The 19,218-nt window shown below is 42.0% G+C and overlaps 1 protein-coding gene across 1 annotated transcript in view; it reads left to right on the top strand.

Annotated features, from left to right (window-relative positions):
• The first annotated feature begins 477 nt into the window (after positions 1-477).
• MOXD1 (monooxygenase DBH like 1) overlaps positions 478-19,218 on the top strand; it is a 33,406-nt gene continuing 14,665 nt past the window's right edge. The window contains exons 1-4 of the mRNA XM_083731296.1: positions 478-861; positions 7,971-8,117; positions 9,447-9,614; positions 9,748-9,831. Coding sequence (XP_083587422.1) covers positions 607-861; positions 7,971-8,117; positions 9,447-9,614; positions 9,748-9,831 — 654 coding nt within the window. The 5' untranslated portion in view covers positions 478-606. The remainder of the gene's footprint in view (positions 862-7,970; positions 8,118-9,446; positions 9,615-9,747; positions 9,832-19,218) is intronic.

Raw genomic sequence — 19,218 nt, 5'->3', positions numbered from 1 at the left:
ATCTAGAGCCAAAAGTGGAGGACCAACGGGTTGACTCCCTTACCTGTTGCAGAACTAGGGTGTGTCCTGGCACCTCCCTGCTGAGGCTTACAGGTGGTGGATGTGCTACCTGTTATCTTCTACCTGGTACCTGAGAAATCCTCCGCCTGGCAGGGCGCGCGTCGCTCCCCTCCTTCCCTCCCGCCTCCACGAGGCACGTGCCACCTCTCTCCCGCGCTCGCCTCTCAGCAGCAGGACTCTGAAGAGGAGCACGTGTCAAAGGCTTCTCCTGTTGAACTTCTGCCTGTCTGACGAGGGAGGAAGGGGCTCCCCAGCCGCGAGCTTCTGCCCCCTCGCTCTTTCCCCTCAGGACCCTCAGGAACTCTCCTCAGGGCTCCTCAGCCAGGTCGCGCTCTCTTCCTCCTCCTCCTTCTTCTCCCGCGCTTTCCTCAGCCCTCGAGGCCCGCTGACTCCGCGAGGGCGGGGTGACGCCGGGCGCCCGCCCCGTCCAATGAGCAGGCGCGGCGCCTGGCGGAGGCGCCAGGAGGCTGCCTCGACCAGCTCAGTCCCCACAGCTTAGCAGTCGGCTGAGGTGCGCGCCTGGCGCGGGTTCAGCGGGCGACGAGGATGCGCCGCTGGCCGCTGCTGCTGCTGCTCTTGTGGGGGCTGCCCGCCGTGCCCGGGCGCCACTACCCGCACAGCGCCGTGCTGGACGGGGCGTCCCGCTACCGGCTCTCGTGGGCTGCGCAGGGCAGCTCCATCGCCTTCCGCCTGGAGGTGCGCGCGGCGGGCTACGTGGGCTTCGGCTTCTCGCCCACGGGAGGCATGGCTTCGGCGGACATCGTGCTGGGCGGCTTGGATGCGGGGAAGCCCTACCTGCAGGTGAGGCGGACGGGCGCCTTGGACAGCGCTGGAGGGTGGGGGCAGAGTACGATCTGATCAGGGGCGGGGGTCTGGCTCACAAGTGCATTGGGGGAGAGGGAAGGGGAAGAAGGGCTGGCTCCCCCTTCCAGGACCAGGGATCCAAGCTCCTTAGGGGTCCAGGCTCCAGCTGCTCAGTGGAATGGGCAGCCGTGCACTCTGTGCATGCTCAGAGCACGAGGGTCCATTATAAAGTGGCTGGTGCAGTGAAAGGCAGCGGGACAGCCACCAAATCGCGACCGTTTGGGGCAAGGGGCAAAATGGGATCTCATGCTTGCTTTTCCTGAATAGTCATTACTACATTATTATTACTATTATCATTTTCGATTTATATACCGTCCTTCATGAAAAGATCTTCGGGGCGGTTCACAAAAAAAAACAAACAACCCTGGTGCCAATGCTTCTTAAGGGATAGGTTTCGAAAAACCTCCTTACGCGTTTTCCGTGAACTTGCTGGGTTGTAAAAAGAATTAATATGAGGAAACATTCAAACATGTATTGGAGTTATTCTGGCATGTGCGGGGCGTGTGTTTTTATGGGGAGGGTGTGTGCCAGCAATCCTATGCGAGACAGAGAGTAGTAGAAGGCTTAAAAGCGTTTTTAAAAATTTGACCTATTTTATGAATAGCCTTATCTCCCAGGTTAGAAGCCTGGTGCTGAAGTTGGTTCTGAATTCGGCAGGTTTGAGGGTTGATCCCTGGGCAAGACTTGGGTCCATCTAAGACCCTTCTAAGGTGAGCAGATAAGTGACCAGATGGGTAGCATGCTCATTGGAGGAAAAGGCAATAGCATACAAGTAATTTTCTGCCTCTCATCTGTCTGTTTCTCATCTGGCATTGAGGGAGATCTGGTTGACAGTCTATACTTAGACTTCCAAAATGCTTTTGATAAAATTCCTCACAAAAGGCTCATGAGTAAACTTAGCAGCCAGCCACATCGTAGGAACACAGGAAACTGCTTTATATCATTTAGCACAGATTAAAGGTAAAGGTAAAGGTACCCCTGCCCGTACGGGCCAGTTTTGACAGACTCTGGGGTTGTGCGCCCATCTCACTTAAGAGGCCAGGGGCCAGCGCTGTCCGGAGACACTTCCGGGTCACGTGGCCAGCGTGACATCGCTGCTCTGGCGAGCCAGAGCCGCACACGGAAACGCCGTTTACCTTCCCGCTGGTAAGCGGTCCCTATTTATCTACTTGCACCCGGAGGTGCTTTGGAACTGCTAGGTTGGCAGGCGCTGGGACCGAGCAGCGGGAGCGCACCCCGCCGCAGGGATTCGAACCGCCGACCTTTCGATCGGCAAGTCCTAGGCGCTGAGGCTTTAACCCACAGCGCCACCTGCGTCCCTCTAGCACAGATTAGTGACAATATAAAGGTTCGATTACCACAAAGTAGGCATTTATCTTTTTCCTTTAGTATTAACTTATGTTTATATAAGTAAACATAAGTGAATTATTATGTTTGCACCATATTGGTGCGCACAATATGGTGCTTTATTTTTATTTTATTTTTTAAAAAGGTCCTGCTCCCAAGAAACTTGCAATTCATATGCTCCATTAGATAAAACTGCTTTGCTTCCATTAAGGAAGATATAGATCAACATCTAGCTGATCAATCTGTGAAAGTTCATAGTGGAAGATCTGAACAGTGGAACTGAAGTGTTTTTACATAGGATTTATAAGAAAAACACACATATATACACAAACAAGCCAGAGCTTTCTTTTTTCATAGACTTTAAAAAATTTAAAATGCCCCACCAGGAATTGATTTCCCACATCCCCACCCAAAAAAGAAAAAAATTGCCAAGTACTAGAGATCAGGAAAACTTTTAAATAAAAAATATAAATAATTATCTCTCTGCGTGCCTCTTGATGTTACCTGGGGCTTTTGCTTCAGTATCTGGTATGATGAAACAGAACTTGAAAGATGCTTCTGCTAACTCCTTGTAAATAGATCAATCAGGTTGAAGGGTGCAATTATGTTATGGAGACAAAAAAGAACTTTACAAAGGGTCCACACATTCTTTCAAAAACTGTGCTTGAGTGGAGAGGGAGCCTGGAATGATGCATTAGTGGCCGAGCATTCCAGGAGCTCAGAGATTAGAGTGGGAACCCAGCTCTAACTATTTGGAAAGTGCAAGACTTGTGCCTAAATAAGAGTGGTCTCTCAAGCATGCTTAATAGCTGTTCTATGAGGGGTGGGAAAAGAGTGAGAGTTGAGCTAAGGTGGCGGGGGAGGGGGGAGAGAAAGAGAAAGAGAGAGAGCTCTCACTACAGACACATTTGCAGGCCAATGGTAGCAAAGTAGCTGCAGACGGGTGGAGCTATTATTATGAATACATTTAAGCATGGAAAAAGCACATGTACCTCAGTGCAGTGAAGCAAAGATACTTGATTGGTGCTGCCTCAGAGAAATTGCTCAGTCTGTCTGCGCTTGTAGTTATAGTGCCACTGCAATATTGCCAAAGTGAGTTTCTCGGCGGATTACTTGCCATGAGAGTGCTCAAGGCAGCTCTAATTTTTGCATCTAGCTTTTTGAAAGACCCTCTCTTTTTTGCTCATGAATTGACACAGCTTGCATTTTCTTGCCTCCTCCATGGTCTCCGCCCTTATCTGGAATTGTGCGATCCCACCCGCAGCCTGCAGTAGCTGTGAGATCCATTTTTGCAGAGGGTAATCCTTCTTTATGAATGCTTGTTTTGTGCAAGTTCTACAGAACGTTGCATTGCAAACCCTTCTGTTGAATTCTTGCACAAAAATAGCCCTTACTTGAGGCATAAATCCTTTTGTGAATAGCTCTTCATTAATACTTGATAGCGCTGTGTTCATTACAACCCTTGCTTGTTAGCTGACACCCATAACGAAGAATATTTGTTTTATCAAATACAATCAATTTTGAGATGTTACAGAGGAACAATCAGAACTGAAAATCGAGAAAATGGTGAACGGAACCATATTCTTCTTTTAAATGCACTCATGCCAACATAAAGAAAGAAATGCTGAGAAACAAATAGAAAAGCAGTAAGGGGAGATATGTCAGTGTGACACACACTTTATATGTCAGCTGGTGTTTGGCTGGAGGCATTTCAGTACGAAGCCTCCCTGTATTGACTTAACTATGGGCTGAGTTTGTAGTGTAAGAGCATTCACACTTGAGAAACCAGAACAAAACATAGTAGTTGGCATCTTGCTCCATATTTACTGGCCTTCCACACAGCAGACCTGCTTCTTTTCAACATGTGTTCAAATCTGCATTACGGTAATTCGACAACCATTTTGAAGAAGTGTTGAGTACAGATAGAGGTTTTCTACAAGGTTGAAACAAATTGTGAAGAAAAGACACAATTTCTGAAGTTTTATTCTTTTACCATGAGGTGTAGAAACAAGTGTTATTTTTAAGATAAAATCCCTCACAGACACCCCCCTCTTCTCAGGTTTTCCACAGATACACAAAATACCTATAGCCCTGGTTGGGACCCTCTGCTATAATTAATCAAGCCCTGCTGGGGAAACCCAGCCAGAGGGGCAGGGTGTGGTCTCTGTTGTGTTAGGTTGTAAACCTGCATAATTCCCCAAAGCCAGGTTAAATGATAATAAAGGACTTGTCAGCCTGCCAATTCTAAATGGTTCCCCACCTAAAAATGCCTGAAGCAATTCTTTTTTTTGTTCTTTATTACATTTGAATCCTTCCAGTGAATCTCAGACTGACATTTTACCCTCACAATATAACCATGTAAGTTAAGCTGAGAGCTTAAGGTACCCCTGCCCATACGGGCCAGTCGTGTCCGACTCTAGGGTTGTGCGCCCATCTCACTTAAGAGGCCGGGGGCCAGCGCTGTCCAGAGACACTTCTGGGTCACGTGGCCAGCGTGATGAAGCTGCTCTGGCAAGCCAGCACCAGCACAGCACACGGAAATGCCGTTTACCTTCCTGCTATAAAGTGGTACCTATTTATCTACTTGCACTTAAGGGTGCTTTCGAACTGCTAGGTGGGCAGGAGCTGGGACCGAAAGACGGGAGCTCACCCCGCCATGGGGATTCAAACCGCCGACCATGCGATTGGCAAGCCCTAGGCACTGAGGTTTTACCCACAGCACCACCCGCGTCCCTTAACTTGTGCCAGATGTGAATGTGGACCTTGCACACTAGTCACTGTATTAGTCTGACTTGGGTGGTACAGAATGAATACTCATCCATAATTTGCATTCACGTGGAACAAAATTTACATCTCACAAGCATAATGGCTCATATGCCCCGGTAAATTGCATAATCAGGCTATCAAATAATCTTGTGACCCTTTGTGTTGGAGTGCCCCAGTGTAGTTGAACATATTATTCTCACTTCCTTTACAAATGGAAGGAGGCAACATATATTGCAGGTTGTCAAGTAGTTGGAGGGTATCTTCTCCATAAAAACACCTGTTCAAGGATAGAATGACAGCTGTGATTCCTCCCTCCCCCCGAAGGTTCCTTGTGCAGCTCTGCTTACATTCTTCAAGGATAAAACAGGGCTTATTTACATATTTTTACTACATCCATAAGAAAGTACTCTCCTTGCCATTTTGTATAGCACTAATCAGAAACCATATCAACTGCAAATCTCTTTTGAGAGAGTGAGAGCAGGGTCAACAGCATGTGAGGAGCAATTCATCATCAATGCCTTCATCTGTAGGAAATTATATACCTCATCTTTTATGATCCGTAAAATCAACTTACCATGTGTTGCTTCAATTTCTAAATTACTTCCAGTGCATGAAAGACATCTAATTGTTTGACTACACCCACAAGCCAATAATTGCTTACGGTAGTTTTCTTTTTTAAAAAGTGCTGATTTTCGGCAGTATCGTTACTTCAAAACATGCTAAACTTTCTCATTATATAGTCTACATCCAGGATGAACAGCACATCGCATGTGGTCAGCAGTGATCTAAAGCTCTCTCTTTACACAATATTTTGAGCTGACATGGTTCTTGCCATTGACAGGCTCCCACTGGTAGCATCTGTGACTTCAGAATAAGGAAGATGTCTCTGTTCATGCTCATAGTGGTACAAGCTCAGCGGCAAGCACAAGTCCCAGAAGTCAGGATTCCAAGGCGCATGAGTAAGGCAAGAGGTCCATATGGAAGCTACGAAGATGTCCCAACAAGTGACATTCCCCTCCTGCCAAGTTTTCAAAGATAAGGCAGGGCAAACTCTGCCATAAGACTGTCTTGTCCTGTGTGTCGGCCACAGGTACACATGTCTGCTCTGTCTGGGGGGTGCATGTGATCTTACCTACAAAGGTGGTGCCTGGTCCACAGTTGGGGGGATGGAGAGAACTAGCAAATCTACTTCCACCTCTCTGGCCTCTAGAGCCAAAAGGGGAGGACCTCCTTCCTCCATCTCTGGGTGCCAACCTTCCAGTTCCCACCCCCACCCATCTTCCTATCCTTCCTGGGGTTGCCAAGCCACATCCTGATGGAGTCAAGGAGTCATTATCATCGTTCTTCACATATGTCTTTGCCAATGAGGTTAGGGCAGATTACAGTTATATACAGTGCTGGGGGTTGCCACTGTAATGCAGAGCCACACAGTGCCACATCATAGGCAGAGAATAACTCCTTACACAAAGCTGCTCTGATGATCATGATAATAGAGTAATTCAAGGTAACATGTAAACTCAGAATATTTTGCCTCATAGCAGGTACCGGAGGCAGGTGAGTGAACTGACTGAATGTCAATATCTTTGTTGATCTGTCACATGAGTTATCTTTTGCGGACTGGAAATGTTTGTCCACTAATATATACTGGTTTTCTTGAAGATGCATACCTTGGGTTATCCACCCAAATTTTTTTGTGTTTAGTTTCTGTTTATTTATTTGGTCTGTTGTCTGCCCCACCCCACCCCTATCTTTTACATATATCTCTAATAAAATTCTTTTTAAAAAAGAAAGAAAGAAAGCAAGAACTGCTGGGAAAATGCATATGAAATCATAGTAGCTACAGCTGACTCAACACCTCATTTTGGAGTGTGGACCTGGCAAACTCACTCTGAGCAAAATAGGGAACAAATGCACAAATGCCCCCACAAGCTAAGAAGAAAAAATTAGATGACATTACTGTCCTGGTCTCTAAGTCTATGGAAGGTTTTTGTGAATTAGCACCAGAGAATTTTAAGTCAGTCACAGGACTTATGGTGACCTAGAGAGGAGTCAGAAAGCCAGCTGCACATTATGACAAAGAATTCAGAGGTGAAGAGGTTAATGACATTATAATGCAGCTTATGCATTATATCATATGTCTGCTAACATTGAGAACTAGGATAATCTTTCCTCAGAAAAACATTAAAATATTCCTGTAGGTTGGCACATACAAAGTGTACAACAATATCATATTCCTATTTAATATTTCTCTGTCTGTCTGTCTGTCTCTCTCTCTCTCTCTCGCACACACACACACACACACACACACACACACACTGACTTGGTTATGAATAGCTTCCTTCCATATGTGGACTGGGAAGTAGGTTCTAAGGAAATAGAAGGAACTAACAACATAGGTTTAGGATTGGGGTATTAGATTGTTCATTAATGCAGACATGTTATTCCTAGATTTTAAAACATGAAACAGAAGAGGGCTTTGAAATAGATACAATTTAACAACAGACTTTTAAAAGTTAGTTTATACATTCTACAAATGTAAAGCAAAACCATAATGGATACACTTCTAACCTACAAGTGCAATGCAAAGAATTATCATCTGTACAAAATGTTTCACATGGATCTTTTAATGTAACTATTTTGATTACAATATATTTCATGTTTTCATGGTGACAATGTTGGGAAATTTGCTTTGTTTTCTTTTTCTGCTCTTTCCTTCCCTCTTTTGTAAGGTGTGCAGATGAAAATATATGCATACAGTTATAAAATAAATTCTGGTGGCTAAATTCTGATGTTTTCCTGTTTGCTAATATAAAATACTTTCTTAGAAAATTACAACTTATCCTTTTACACTTCTTTCCCAGAAAACTCAAAAGGTTGTTGAGTTCAGATTATTTAAAGCAAAAAAAGTAACAGCAGGTTTGTTTCTTCAACAGGATTATTTTACAAATGCAGACAGAACATTGAAAAAGGACTCACAGCAGGACTACCATCTGGAATATGCCATGGAAAACAGTACCCATACGATACTAGCTTTCAGCCGGCAACTTCACACGTGTGACCCCAACGACAAGAGTATAACAGTAAGTAGTTGACGATCAATCTGACTTAGAGAGAGGGGAGTAAGACTTAAATCATGAATGAAGAGATAAAACAGTCTGCTCCCCCCCCCCAAAAAAATCAAGCCGTTTGTGAGCTTCACATTCTTGGATCAATTAACCATTATGCTATGCTAAGGTTGCCATATTTCAAAACGTGAAAATCCGGACAGAAAAGTTGTTGAGCTTTTTCTCTCTCACTGAAAAGCTCCATGCCTAATAGAAGTTTGTTTAATTACAGATTCTGGTGGTACCAGAATATAGTGGTACCTTGGGTTACAAACACCTCAGGTTACAAACACTTTGAGTTACAGATTCCGCTAACCCAGAAGTAGTACCTCGGGTAAAGAACTTTACCTCAGGATGAGAACAGAAATTGTGCACTGGTGGCGCAGACTCAGGGGAAGGCCTCATTAGCTAAAGTGGTACCTCAGTTTAAGAACGGTTTCAGCTTAAGAATGGACCTTCGGAACGGTTTAAGTACGTAACCAGAGGTACCACTGTATCTCAATTCCACAAGGAGGCATTGCCTGAAGTACAGAATGCTTTAGGATAGGTGAAACGAATGTTCTTGGATTTTTAAAATTTAAAATTTAAAAATACCGCTTTTTTATCATATTTAGGCTGTATAAAAAGCAGACAAAACTATTTTAAACAGCAAATTTAAACAAAACAAAATGAAGTGCAGAGTGATAGAACTACAAAAAGATAAAATCCAGCTATCTCTTACTAAAGAATTCCTTACTAAATCCCTTACTAAAGAATCTTTCTGGACTATCTCTCACCAACCCTAGCCAGGTGGTGTAGTCTAAAATATAAGAAGGGTATCATTAGGGTATCATTAGGAAAGGGTGGCGCTGTGGGTAAAACCTCAGTGCCTAGGACTTGCCGATCGCATGGTCGACGGTTCAAATCCCCGCGGCGGGGTGCGCTCCCGTCGTTTGGTCCCAGCGCCTGCCCACCTAGCAGTTCGAAAGCACCCCCGGGTGCAAGTAGATAAATAGGGACCGCCTACCAGCAGGAAGGTAAATGGTTTCCGTGTGCTGTGCTGGCTCGCCAGATGCAGCTTGTCACGCTGGCCACGTGACCTGGAAGTGTCTGCGGACAGCACTGGCTCTTGGCCTATAGAGTGAGATGAGCACACAACCCTAGAGTCTGGCAAGACTGGCCCGAACAGGCAGGGGTACCTTTACCTTTACCTATCATTAGGAAAGGCTGTTATATATGGGCAGATTCATCTGGTAAGCTGCCATGATTGACTGTGACATCTTCTTGCATACTTAATCAGTAAAGTTTTTCCTTTTTCCTTTCTAGGAAAGCACAGTGAGGGTGATATGGGCATACCATGACAAAGACTTTAGAGAAGGAGTTCAAAATTACCATGGTTCAAATCGAGGGACAAAGAGTCTTCGTTTATTGAACCCAGAGAAGACTGCTATTATCGCTCCCTCATTGCCGTATTTTGACTTGACAAACCAAGGCGTAAGTTTCTTTGGGTTTTGCTTTTATTAAGTATCAGGGTAAGATGGGTGGAACTGTTAGCTACCTGTACAGGGAGCAGAAATCAGATACTTTTATATTATATTTGCCTTTCCTTTTCTTTTTATTAAGACAGGTGCCTATACCAGACAAAGATACAACATATTGGTGCCAAATGTTTAAGATACCTACACTACATGAAAAACATCATGTGATACAGGTATGCCATCAAGATACATATATGTATGTATTTATAGGATAGCACTTTTTGCTAAGGCTTTCTTTTTTGTACACACATTTTAAAAACAGTGAAGATCCTTGAAATATAGGATCATATTTTCAGCATCTAAAAATCTGAACTGCTGCATTAACTTTAGTTCTGTTTTATGTCCTGCCTTGGTTATGTTGATTTACTGTAGAGAAGTTTAAGAAAAAAAGGGCTTTGGTTGGTCATCCATGCATGTTTGTGTGTGGGGAGAGAATTACTATCAACCCGTAAATGGTTTTCCCTAATTTGGATAGAAACATGATTATTTGAAAGTTCCCTTGAAATGGGGTTTGATTAGGAGTACTGAAATGTATTTTTAATGTATTTTAAATCTTTGTTGGAAGCTACCCGGAGTGGCTGGGGAAACCCAGCCAGATGGGCGGGGTATAAATAATAAATGATGATGATGATGATGATGAAACAGCTCCCCCTTCCACCCCCCAAATAAAAGCCACTTTGGTTAAGTTTAAGAAATACTGTTTTTGAGCATCAGCTGTTTTAATACTGCTGGATATACTTGTGCTTCTTCAGTTGATACGATGGAATTCCAAGACTTGCTGTGCTTGTTCATTAATGTTCAGGATCTCAAGTGCCAACATTTATGACTGTTTAGCATGATACAAACATGCTGAGGCAAATGTATAGGATCTAGGCAGGTAGTTTGGTGTACAGTAAGTCTGCAATGTACACATATTTTACTTGGGTGCATTCAGGTTTATGTGCTTGGCCAAACAATTTTACCTAATTAAAAAGGGTGTTGAAAGGAGGCAGGCATCCAGGGGAAAAGACTTTGGCAATCCCACCTGCCATGGAACCCAATGTGTTTTGACTATACGCGATTTTGGCTTTAGGCATGATTCCCAGAACATAACCCCCATGTAAATTGCGGGCTTACTGTAATCTCTGAATGACATTGTGCAAAGATGGCTTTACGTAACTCCACAGTTTTTGTGAGGAGTGGTGGGTTTACCAAAGAAGTTATAAGATTACAGAAAGACTTGCTTCTTATTCTGAACTTCTTTATCTGCTACTTTTATTTTGAAAGTAAATGCCTATCCAGCTAAATATGTTACATAAATCAAAAAGTTCATTTGAGTTATGAAATTTTACAAATCTTGAGACCCAAGGTATAAGGGAGCCAACAACACTTATTTATGCCTGCAAACATGTCTTGTGGCTAGATGTGCACTTGCATCATGCTTTAGTTTGCTTAAGTTGCAGAACTCCACAGATGCCAGAGGCACAATTCCATGCATTTGATGTTTGCCTATATATAGTACTAATGTCCTGAGTGTTCTAAAATAAAATAAAAAACCCAGCCTATGCATTATGTATACCACTCAAGGCTTTCTTAAATACTAGCTCCCATGTAATGAAAATTAAGACTCTCAAGTCCTTCACTAAAACTATTAAATAGCTACTATCGAAAATATTGTGTGTGCCTCTCTTATTGTTTTCTTGGGTATCTGTTTTATTTAAATGAATATATGAAGATTACAAGTTGTATACTTTTTATAGATATTGAAGAAGGGAGTATCCTCTCTTAGACAGAAATCTAAGGGGGTGACACTATTGTTTTGCCCTTCATATGCCAACTGAAGATGGTATAAGGGGCTCTTACATGGCTGGCACAAATACCTTTTGTGATGGAGGAAGATTTTTATTTCTCCGTTCTTAGATATAGACTTCATTTTGATTCTGGTACCTAGATAATAAACAGATACCAGGAGTATATGTTAACAAGGACACACATTTTTAATATGTAACCACAAATTACGAAGTACCACAGTTTCACATTAGTTCACATGATGAAAGTATTAAGATGCAGCTGAATGAGTTGGAAACTGTTTCTCCTGTATATTTCAACACCTGTTCAGTCTTGAGTTAGAAGGGGGGTGGGGAAGGATGGCTGGAGCTAGCCCACCTCCTAATCTGCCATGCTGCTGGTGGGGGAATTCTGGCAGCAGCACATGAGCCCTGGCAGCAAGAAGTGTGCCCTGTACACTTTCCCCAATGGCACGTGGATTGGAAGCTACCACTAGTGGTATCCCTGTGGGCAGAAGTCCATGGAAAAAGCCTGAAACAGGGTGTTTGGGGAATTGATTGGCACAGTATGGTTCCAGTGATGGGGCTGTGGATGCAGCTGTGATCTACTGTGTTGCATCAACGCCAACCACTTCCAGGCAGAGGTTCTGATTGCTCTGTAAGATCACTGTAGTTGGTAATTTAAGTAGATTCCACTTCATCCAAGTTGCAAACTTCTCCTGAACTTGGCTAGGTAGAAGGGGTGGGGAAGAAAATTTGAGATGCTGATCAGAAACACAATTCAGTTTTATGGCCAGTAACTACAACCAGCTGTCATGGCTAAAAAAGTTGACCTCCTAAGTTGCACCGGTCTTTCACTAAGTTTACATCATTTACTGTAATCTGTACCCACCTAGTTTTGGCAAGTTTCTTAAATCAACAGATGTCATGAGTGGCCTTTGACTTGTGTGCTTGACCTTTTAACCATCCTAACTGCAACTTCCAGATGAGGGTCTGGACATAGTAGGTGTGCTTCATAATTTCCAAAGGAATCATTTCTTTATTTCAACCTTCCATTTTGCACCCCTTCTAACCCGATTTAACCCCATCAACATTATCCTGCAGCAGGAGGCTATGCATGTAAGGACATAGATGACTATCACAAGCACATGTGATACTATTGGCAACCTATTGGGCCAGTCACTTGGGCTAGTCACTGTCTCTCAGTTCAGTCTGCCCTACAGGGCTGTTGTGAGAATAAAATGGGAAGAGGAATAACCATGTATACCACCTTGAGCTCCAGGAAGGAAACATGGGGTATAAATGTAATAAATAAATCCCAGATAGGACTGGGGGAAATCCCTGTTTGAAGCTCTGAGAAGCCACATTCATTTAGTATTTCGAAGTGGTCTGACATGGTATATGACAGCTTTGTATGCTGGTAGGCTATCCAACTGTTCAAAGAAGCCATGTTCGTGAATGACACCAAATTATTTGGGGGTTTGTGCAAAAAGCTCCAAAAGGAACTCTTTAAACTGGCTGAAAGGCAACAGAATGGCAAAAGAGATTCAGTGTAAATTCTTTTGTTCCAGATTAGCAGTAAAGCACATAAAAACAGTGTGAAAATGAGTAGCAAATGTATTGATGCGTGGCAAGAGAAGCAGATAGACCTGTTCTGCTGCATTTTTATTTGTTTTTGTATTTACTGTTGACCTGTTCTATTGTATTTTTTATCTGTTTTTATGTTTGTTGTAAACTGCTCCCAAAACTTCCTCATTGGGTTGCATATAAATACTTTTAAATTGAGACAAGCAGGCAGGCAGTGCAAAATTCTGTGCCTCTGACAGGGGCCAAGAACAAGTTGCCAAAATATTTTATCTGCCCTGGAACAGGCTAGCAGATGCTACTTAAACATAATTTTTAGATTCATAGTAGAGTCTCATTAAAAAGAGACTCTCAAAAATCTTGTTACCATGGGTAACTAGGCTTTTTGACACAGGAACGTATTAGTAATGCCAAATCCAACAGCGTGCAAAACACAAAGGGGCTCCAGTTTGAGAGCATGATTGATCGGAAGCCAAAGGGGCAGCCACAGCATTTGATACTTAATGGGAGCACTGTTTCTTATCTTGAATGATAGACAGTACCTACTTATTATTCTGTGGCCTGCCCTGCATCTTGCTTGATGCAAATTGCATCACTTTTTTTTCTGAAAAGGACCCCCCCCAAAAAAAAAAGTGGTGTGAAGTTTTGCATTCTAAGCATTTGCTACGTGTTCAAAGCTCTCACAGCTCCATAAAATCAAGTTGTCTGTAAAATGTTCAGCTGAATATCACAAATCTTTCTTATTTGTTTATGGGTCCTTTGATCTGATGGATTTTCTCTTTGTTGCAAGCTTGGCTATGCCTTTTAAACTTCCAAGATTATTTATTTATTTTGACTTACAACCCACTTTATCCTCAAAGGCTCAAAGTAACTAAGAACACTGAAGATGATCAACAGCTGAAGGTTCTAAAAACATTTAAAAAGATTATGCTCAAGATGGATTCTGATTCTTTCACAATAAATTTATAGGGTGATATCTAAGTCAGGCTAGACCCATTGAAATAAATTGATTCCAGTAACTTAAGTCCATTGAGTTGAATGAGCATTGTGACCCTATGGCAGATGTGAGGTGTAGGGGTCTGAGAAGTGGCCCAGAACCCAGGCAGCTGATATAATGGCCTCCAGTCCAGGGGCAGGGATGACAATCAATAAACCAATCTATCATTTTATTTGTATGTCATGATTCCAAAGTTAAAACCATGCTCAAATTGCCTTACAACATACTTTTAAGATTACCTTAACTACAAGCATAGAAAAAGTAGTCATAAACAACAACAAAGCATCAGAAAGTGCACAACCAAATTGAACAATTTCCACATAAATCATAAGATCAGAATAAAGATGCAAAAATAGCATTAACAGCAGCAACAGAACCTCACAACAGCACCCTCCCAGATCACAGTCTTTAAGGTGGAAAAAGGCCTGCAAGGCAGGGAGCAGGTCTTGCAGGCTGCAGAGTCAAGATGGTGTCTGGCCTCTTCAGCAGCCCCAGTAGTCCAGACCCAACATCTCCTAGGATCACTGGCAGTATGAAGATCTGCTAGAGGATCCTGCTGCAGGACTCTCTAGAAGACCTCAGGATCTAGTGGGCAAGGCAGAACACTTTCATATGACTTACCGTAATTACATTCCTACTTTCAGTTGACCAAATCTTCCCAATCCTTTTTGAGAGATGAGATTAATGTTGAGTGAGTATCATTTTTTCACTTGCCCAAATTTTGGACGAATAGTTGTTAAAAGTACATACGCATGCACACAGCTTACAGCTGCAACTTCAAAAGAAGAAAAGCAAACAAAGCAGGGGGGGGGGGAGATAGGAAATTATAATAAGCAAAGTTCCATGTCTTTCTGATGTCACCCTGGAAAAGGGTCTGGCTTCCATGTGTACGTTCAGCCATCTGAATTTTTCTTTTTTGTTGTTTAATGACAAATTCCTGATTTTTTGTTTGTTTGCATACTGCGCTTGTGAGCCTTTCTAAATCTGATACCCATTCCAGCCGACATTTTAAATGCTACATTAATTTTTTTTAAAAATCCTATTCAGTATGCCCTATTAGTATTTAGTAACACAGAATATATGGAACGCTGTGACATTCACCCTGTTTCTGCCGTTATTTTGTATGTATGCTTCCCAGAAGGTACAACAAAGTACTTCAAAAGCTATTATAAAGCATAGATGGAATGTTTATTTTGCTTAGACAGGAGCAGTTGTTGAATAGCTAGAGGCTTGTCCACACTTCTGCTTTGCCCTGGGAAATCCCAATCTTTGCTGCCAAATCGGAGAAAACATTCTGCAGATTGACATTTGCTCCAATTCAGCACAAAAGAGCGGGTTTTTGCAGGAAAATCTCTTGCACTCATGCTTTCTAGGCATGGAACAACTGGGACAAGCCCTGGGTGAGTGATGGCAGAAGGAAGCAACCAGGCTTCTTTTTTTTCTAATGCGGTAATCACAAAACAATCTGGAAGTTAAAAATTTAGATTCTTACTACACATACTTAAGTCCAGCACTTACTATTTGTTTGTTTGTTTGTTTTGAAATATATCCTATATATCCTTTGTGCCTGCTTCTTTTCAGCCCTACCTATGTTGGAAGCGTGACATGAGTTGGGCCAGGGCCAAGGAGGTTTCCTCAGTGTGGTGGAGGCATCCAATGTCTGATCTCCCTCTGTTGTTAGACCTCTTTCTCCATTCTTGTACAGGGAAATTTCATACTTCCTGTGAGCCCTGGGAAATCCCACCAAGGACCATTGGATTGTAAGGTTAATTAGTTAAAGATAATATGACAATAGGATATCTAGAGAGAGGAAGAGGGAGAGAGAGATTAAAACAGTTTTGGAATCTGTCTAATGCTGAATAATGGTTCAAACCAAATCTCTCCCTAGAAAGCTTGTCATGCAAAACAAATAACTAGACATCTGGCTGTTTTCTTATTTCTCATTTTGCAGTTATGTAAAGGACTGTAATTTTGATGAACTGGCCAGCCACAAAGAACATTGTTTCTCTTTACTGCCAGTAAGCAGTGTTTATTTCAACCCAAAAGGAACAATTTCTGGTAAAATGTTGCATAAATGTGCCTTTGGGAAAGTCTCTGACGTGTTATTTCACAATCTCTTTGAAGATGGAAAGACAAAATAGTTGTGGCACATACATTATTTTGTTCTGAGAATTGTATTGATTCATAACAGTGTGCGGCATAGAGCCCTACTAATACAGTGGCACCTCAGGTTAGATACGCTTTAGGTTACATACACTTCAGGTTACAGGCTCCTCTAACCCAGAAATAGTGCTTCAGGTTAAGAACTTTGCTTCAGGATGAGAACAGAAATCGTGCTCTGGTGGCGTGGCAGCAGCAGGAGGCCCCATTAGCTAAAGTGGTGCTTCAGGTTAAGAACAGTTTCAGGTTAAGTACAGACTTCCGGAACGAATTAAGTACTTAACCCGAGGTACCACTGTACTTATGCTTTATATTGGTTTTAAATGTGGGGGGGGGGCATCAAAAGACAAATTTTACCAATGGGGTAAACATCATGATGAAAATGTGCACCTGAAGCCCCACTGACTACACACACACACACACACACACACACACACGGGTATCTTAAAAGATGGACCCTGGTCTCCAATGAAATATATTTTTTTCTTTTCATATGGATGCTCCTATAGTTTTGCGCACCCCCCCCCCAATGCCTTAAGCATCCACCCAGATGCTCTCCCATTAATACAGATATGATTGTGTGGCTGCAGTATGCATAAAAGAACCTAATCAGAACTAGTATCACACATAATTTTGAGATGCCTTATAGGGAAGAATATTTTTTAAAATGTGTTTTTCATTCTTTGGCTCCTTTAAATTCATACTAATTGCATTTTGATAGTAACTGTTTGACGGTCTCAGCATCAAGCCTCTAGCATCAGGGAATGTCAGGCAGACAAACGACATTGCCTGTGATCAGAGTTATAGGTGACATTACAGTATTTCTTGCCAACTTGTTCATGGAACTTGAACTTGACAGCTGCTTTTTTATCTTGCAATTTTAGCAACGTATAGAATGCAAAAAGTATTTTGGGGGAAGCAAGGGAGTAAGTGTAATCTTGCAGGTAATTGCAGAGGAAAAATATTCGTTCTAAATACAAACACAAATATTTCATGATATATAAAATCAATCAACACATAGGAAATACATTGCAGCTTAGAAATACTGTATATTTACTCTCAAAAGGGGCACAGCCCTCTGCAGCTGGTTATATTGCTTAGCCATTTAGTTTATCACCCAAGATTGATATTGTGAAGTATGAAAGTATGCTAATTAATTGATTAACAAATCCTTATTATTTTGCTTAGTCCACAAACTTGTGAAATATAATTAACAATAAAATTAACTACATATCCATGATGTCATTATTCCTTTCCAATCTTAAAACAGCATACATTAAGCTTGCAAATTACACGGGGGTTAGGGTCCAGGGATTGCCAAAATCTCATATAGTCAAAAACCATTGGATTCAGTGGCAGGTGAGATTGCCAAAGGCATTTTCCCCAGAAGCCACCTTTTTTGCAGCCTTTTAGAAAAATAAAATAAATAAAATTGCCACCTGCATACAGCTGAATGTGGCCAAGTTAAATGTGTGTAAGTTGTGAGCTTACTGTACTGTATAATTATTGGAACAGAACTGTTAGGAATGATTTTGTAAATAGAAGAATAAACTACGGAATTTCATCACAATTTCTTCTCCTTGAAATCCTAGATTAATTTTCATTATGTGTTTTGTCAATTATGGAGAATCTAAGGAGTCTGTCTGTCTTACTTTCCTTCCAACTTAAAAGACATTTTCATGTAGTTTGCAGTTGTTATAATTTGTTACTGTTATTACCAAAGCCACTTCATATACCAGGCTGTCTGGAAATCTAGTACTCACAGTGGAGTACTAGATTTATAAAAGCTTCTAAACCTCTTCCTTCTTCCAGTTATTGATTTTCTTGTCAACTCGTCTACACCACATATACTAAGGTACTGTAAGTACAAGGAATTTGGGTGGTTTCACCTAGAAAAAAACAAGTTAAAACACCCAATGTCTTAACTACTTCTGGTTAAAATGAAAACATGCTTATTAAGAAGGCAAACATACACTCCAAAGCATTTCAGAGAGTACAGAATCCTAGCATTACTTCAGCTCTTACAGATGTCAGCAGCAAGGTGTATAATATTTCACCAGCTTGTTTAAGGTTAAGATAAAATGCAAGAGAATCTTTTTATACTAGGCACTAGTAAATAAAATGCACATGCCCCTGGCTGTGCACTCATAATATAAATAACCCAAGATGTGCCTAGGAAGATGAAGAGACAAAAAGGAGCTGACTCCTCTGTTCTCGGTGATGGGGGTCACGATCTTAGGGTTGTCAAATGGCAATTTTTGATTTCAAATATTCCTCTGGCTGAGGGGACCTTGGGATGTGTAGAGGGAAAAGCCCAGTGAACTCTGCAAAGGCAAAGAATAGAGCTAATAGCAAAATAGATTTGTTCCTGAGGCTGTGTGGGCAGAATTGTGGACTAAGCCTGTACCTGAATTTTAGTAGGGCATATAAGAGTTGTGGAAGGAAGTAGCTGTGTAAGCAATCTCCATAGTTGCCCCTGTACCATCTCTTATTTTTACTTTGGTAGCTAAGGAAAGTATGGCATTTCCACTGGGGTGGAAAGGGAAGAATTTGTTTGGCTGCTATGAGAACAGGAGGCTGGACTAGATAGGCCATTGGCCTGATCCAGCAAGCTCTTATTATATTCTTACCTAGTGCCGGATTTACATACAAGCTAAACAAGCTACAGCTTTGGGCCCCACTCTCTTGTGGGCCCCCCAAAAAATTTAAAGGGGAAAAAAACCCTGGATGTACATTTCCAAAATATAAGATAAACAACAAATAAAATGAAACCTCCATACAGCAGCAGTGGCAAATGGCTTTAGATACCTATTGGGTCCAGAAATTACCATATAGCATAAATTCAACACACAAAAACAGTTACAATTTGTTGTTGACAAAGGACAGCTGGACATATAAAGGGCCCCATTACCTCCAATAGGTTAGGGCCTTATCAAACCTAAATCCGACCCTGTTCTTCCCTGTCTTTGGCTCTGTCTAGCTCTTTCAGTCCTCAGTACAGACTGAGTTGGCCTGTCCTTGGAATAGGTACAAATGCCTCTCTTGTTATATTC

Source organism: Podarcis gaigeae, assembly GCF_964106915.1.
Source record: "Podarcis gaigeae genome assembly, chromosome: 3".
Classification (NCBI taxonomy): domain Eukaryota; kingdom Metazoa; phylum Chordata; class Lepidosauria; order Squamata; family Lacertidae; genus Podarcis; species Podarcis gaigeae.
The sequence above is the reverse complement of the archived record's forward strand: the minus strand, read 5'-3'. Positions and strand labels throughout refer to the sequence as shown.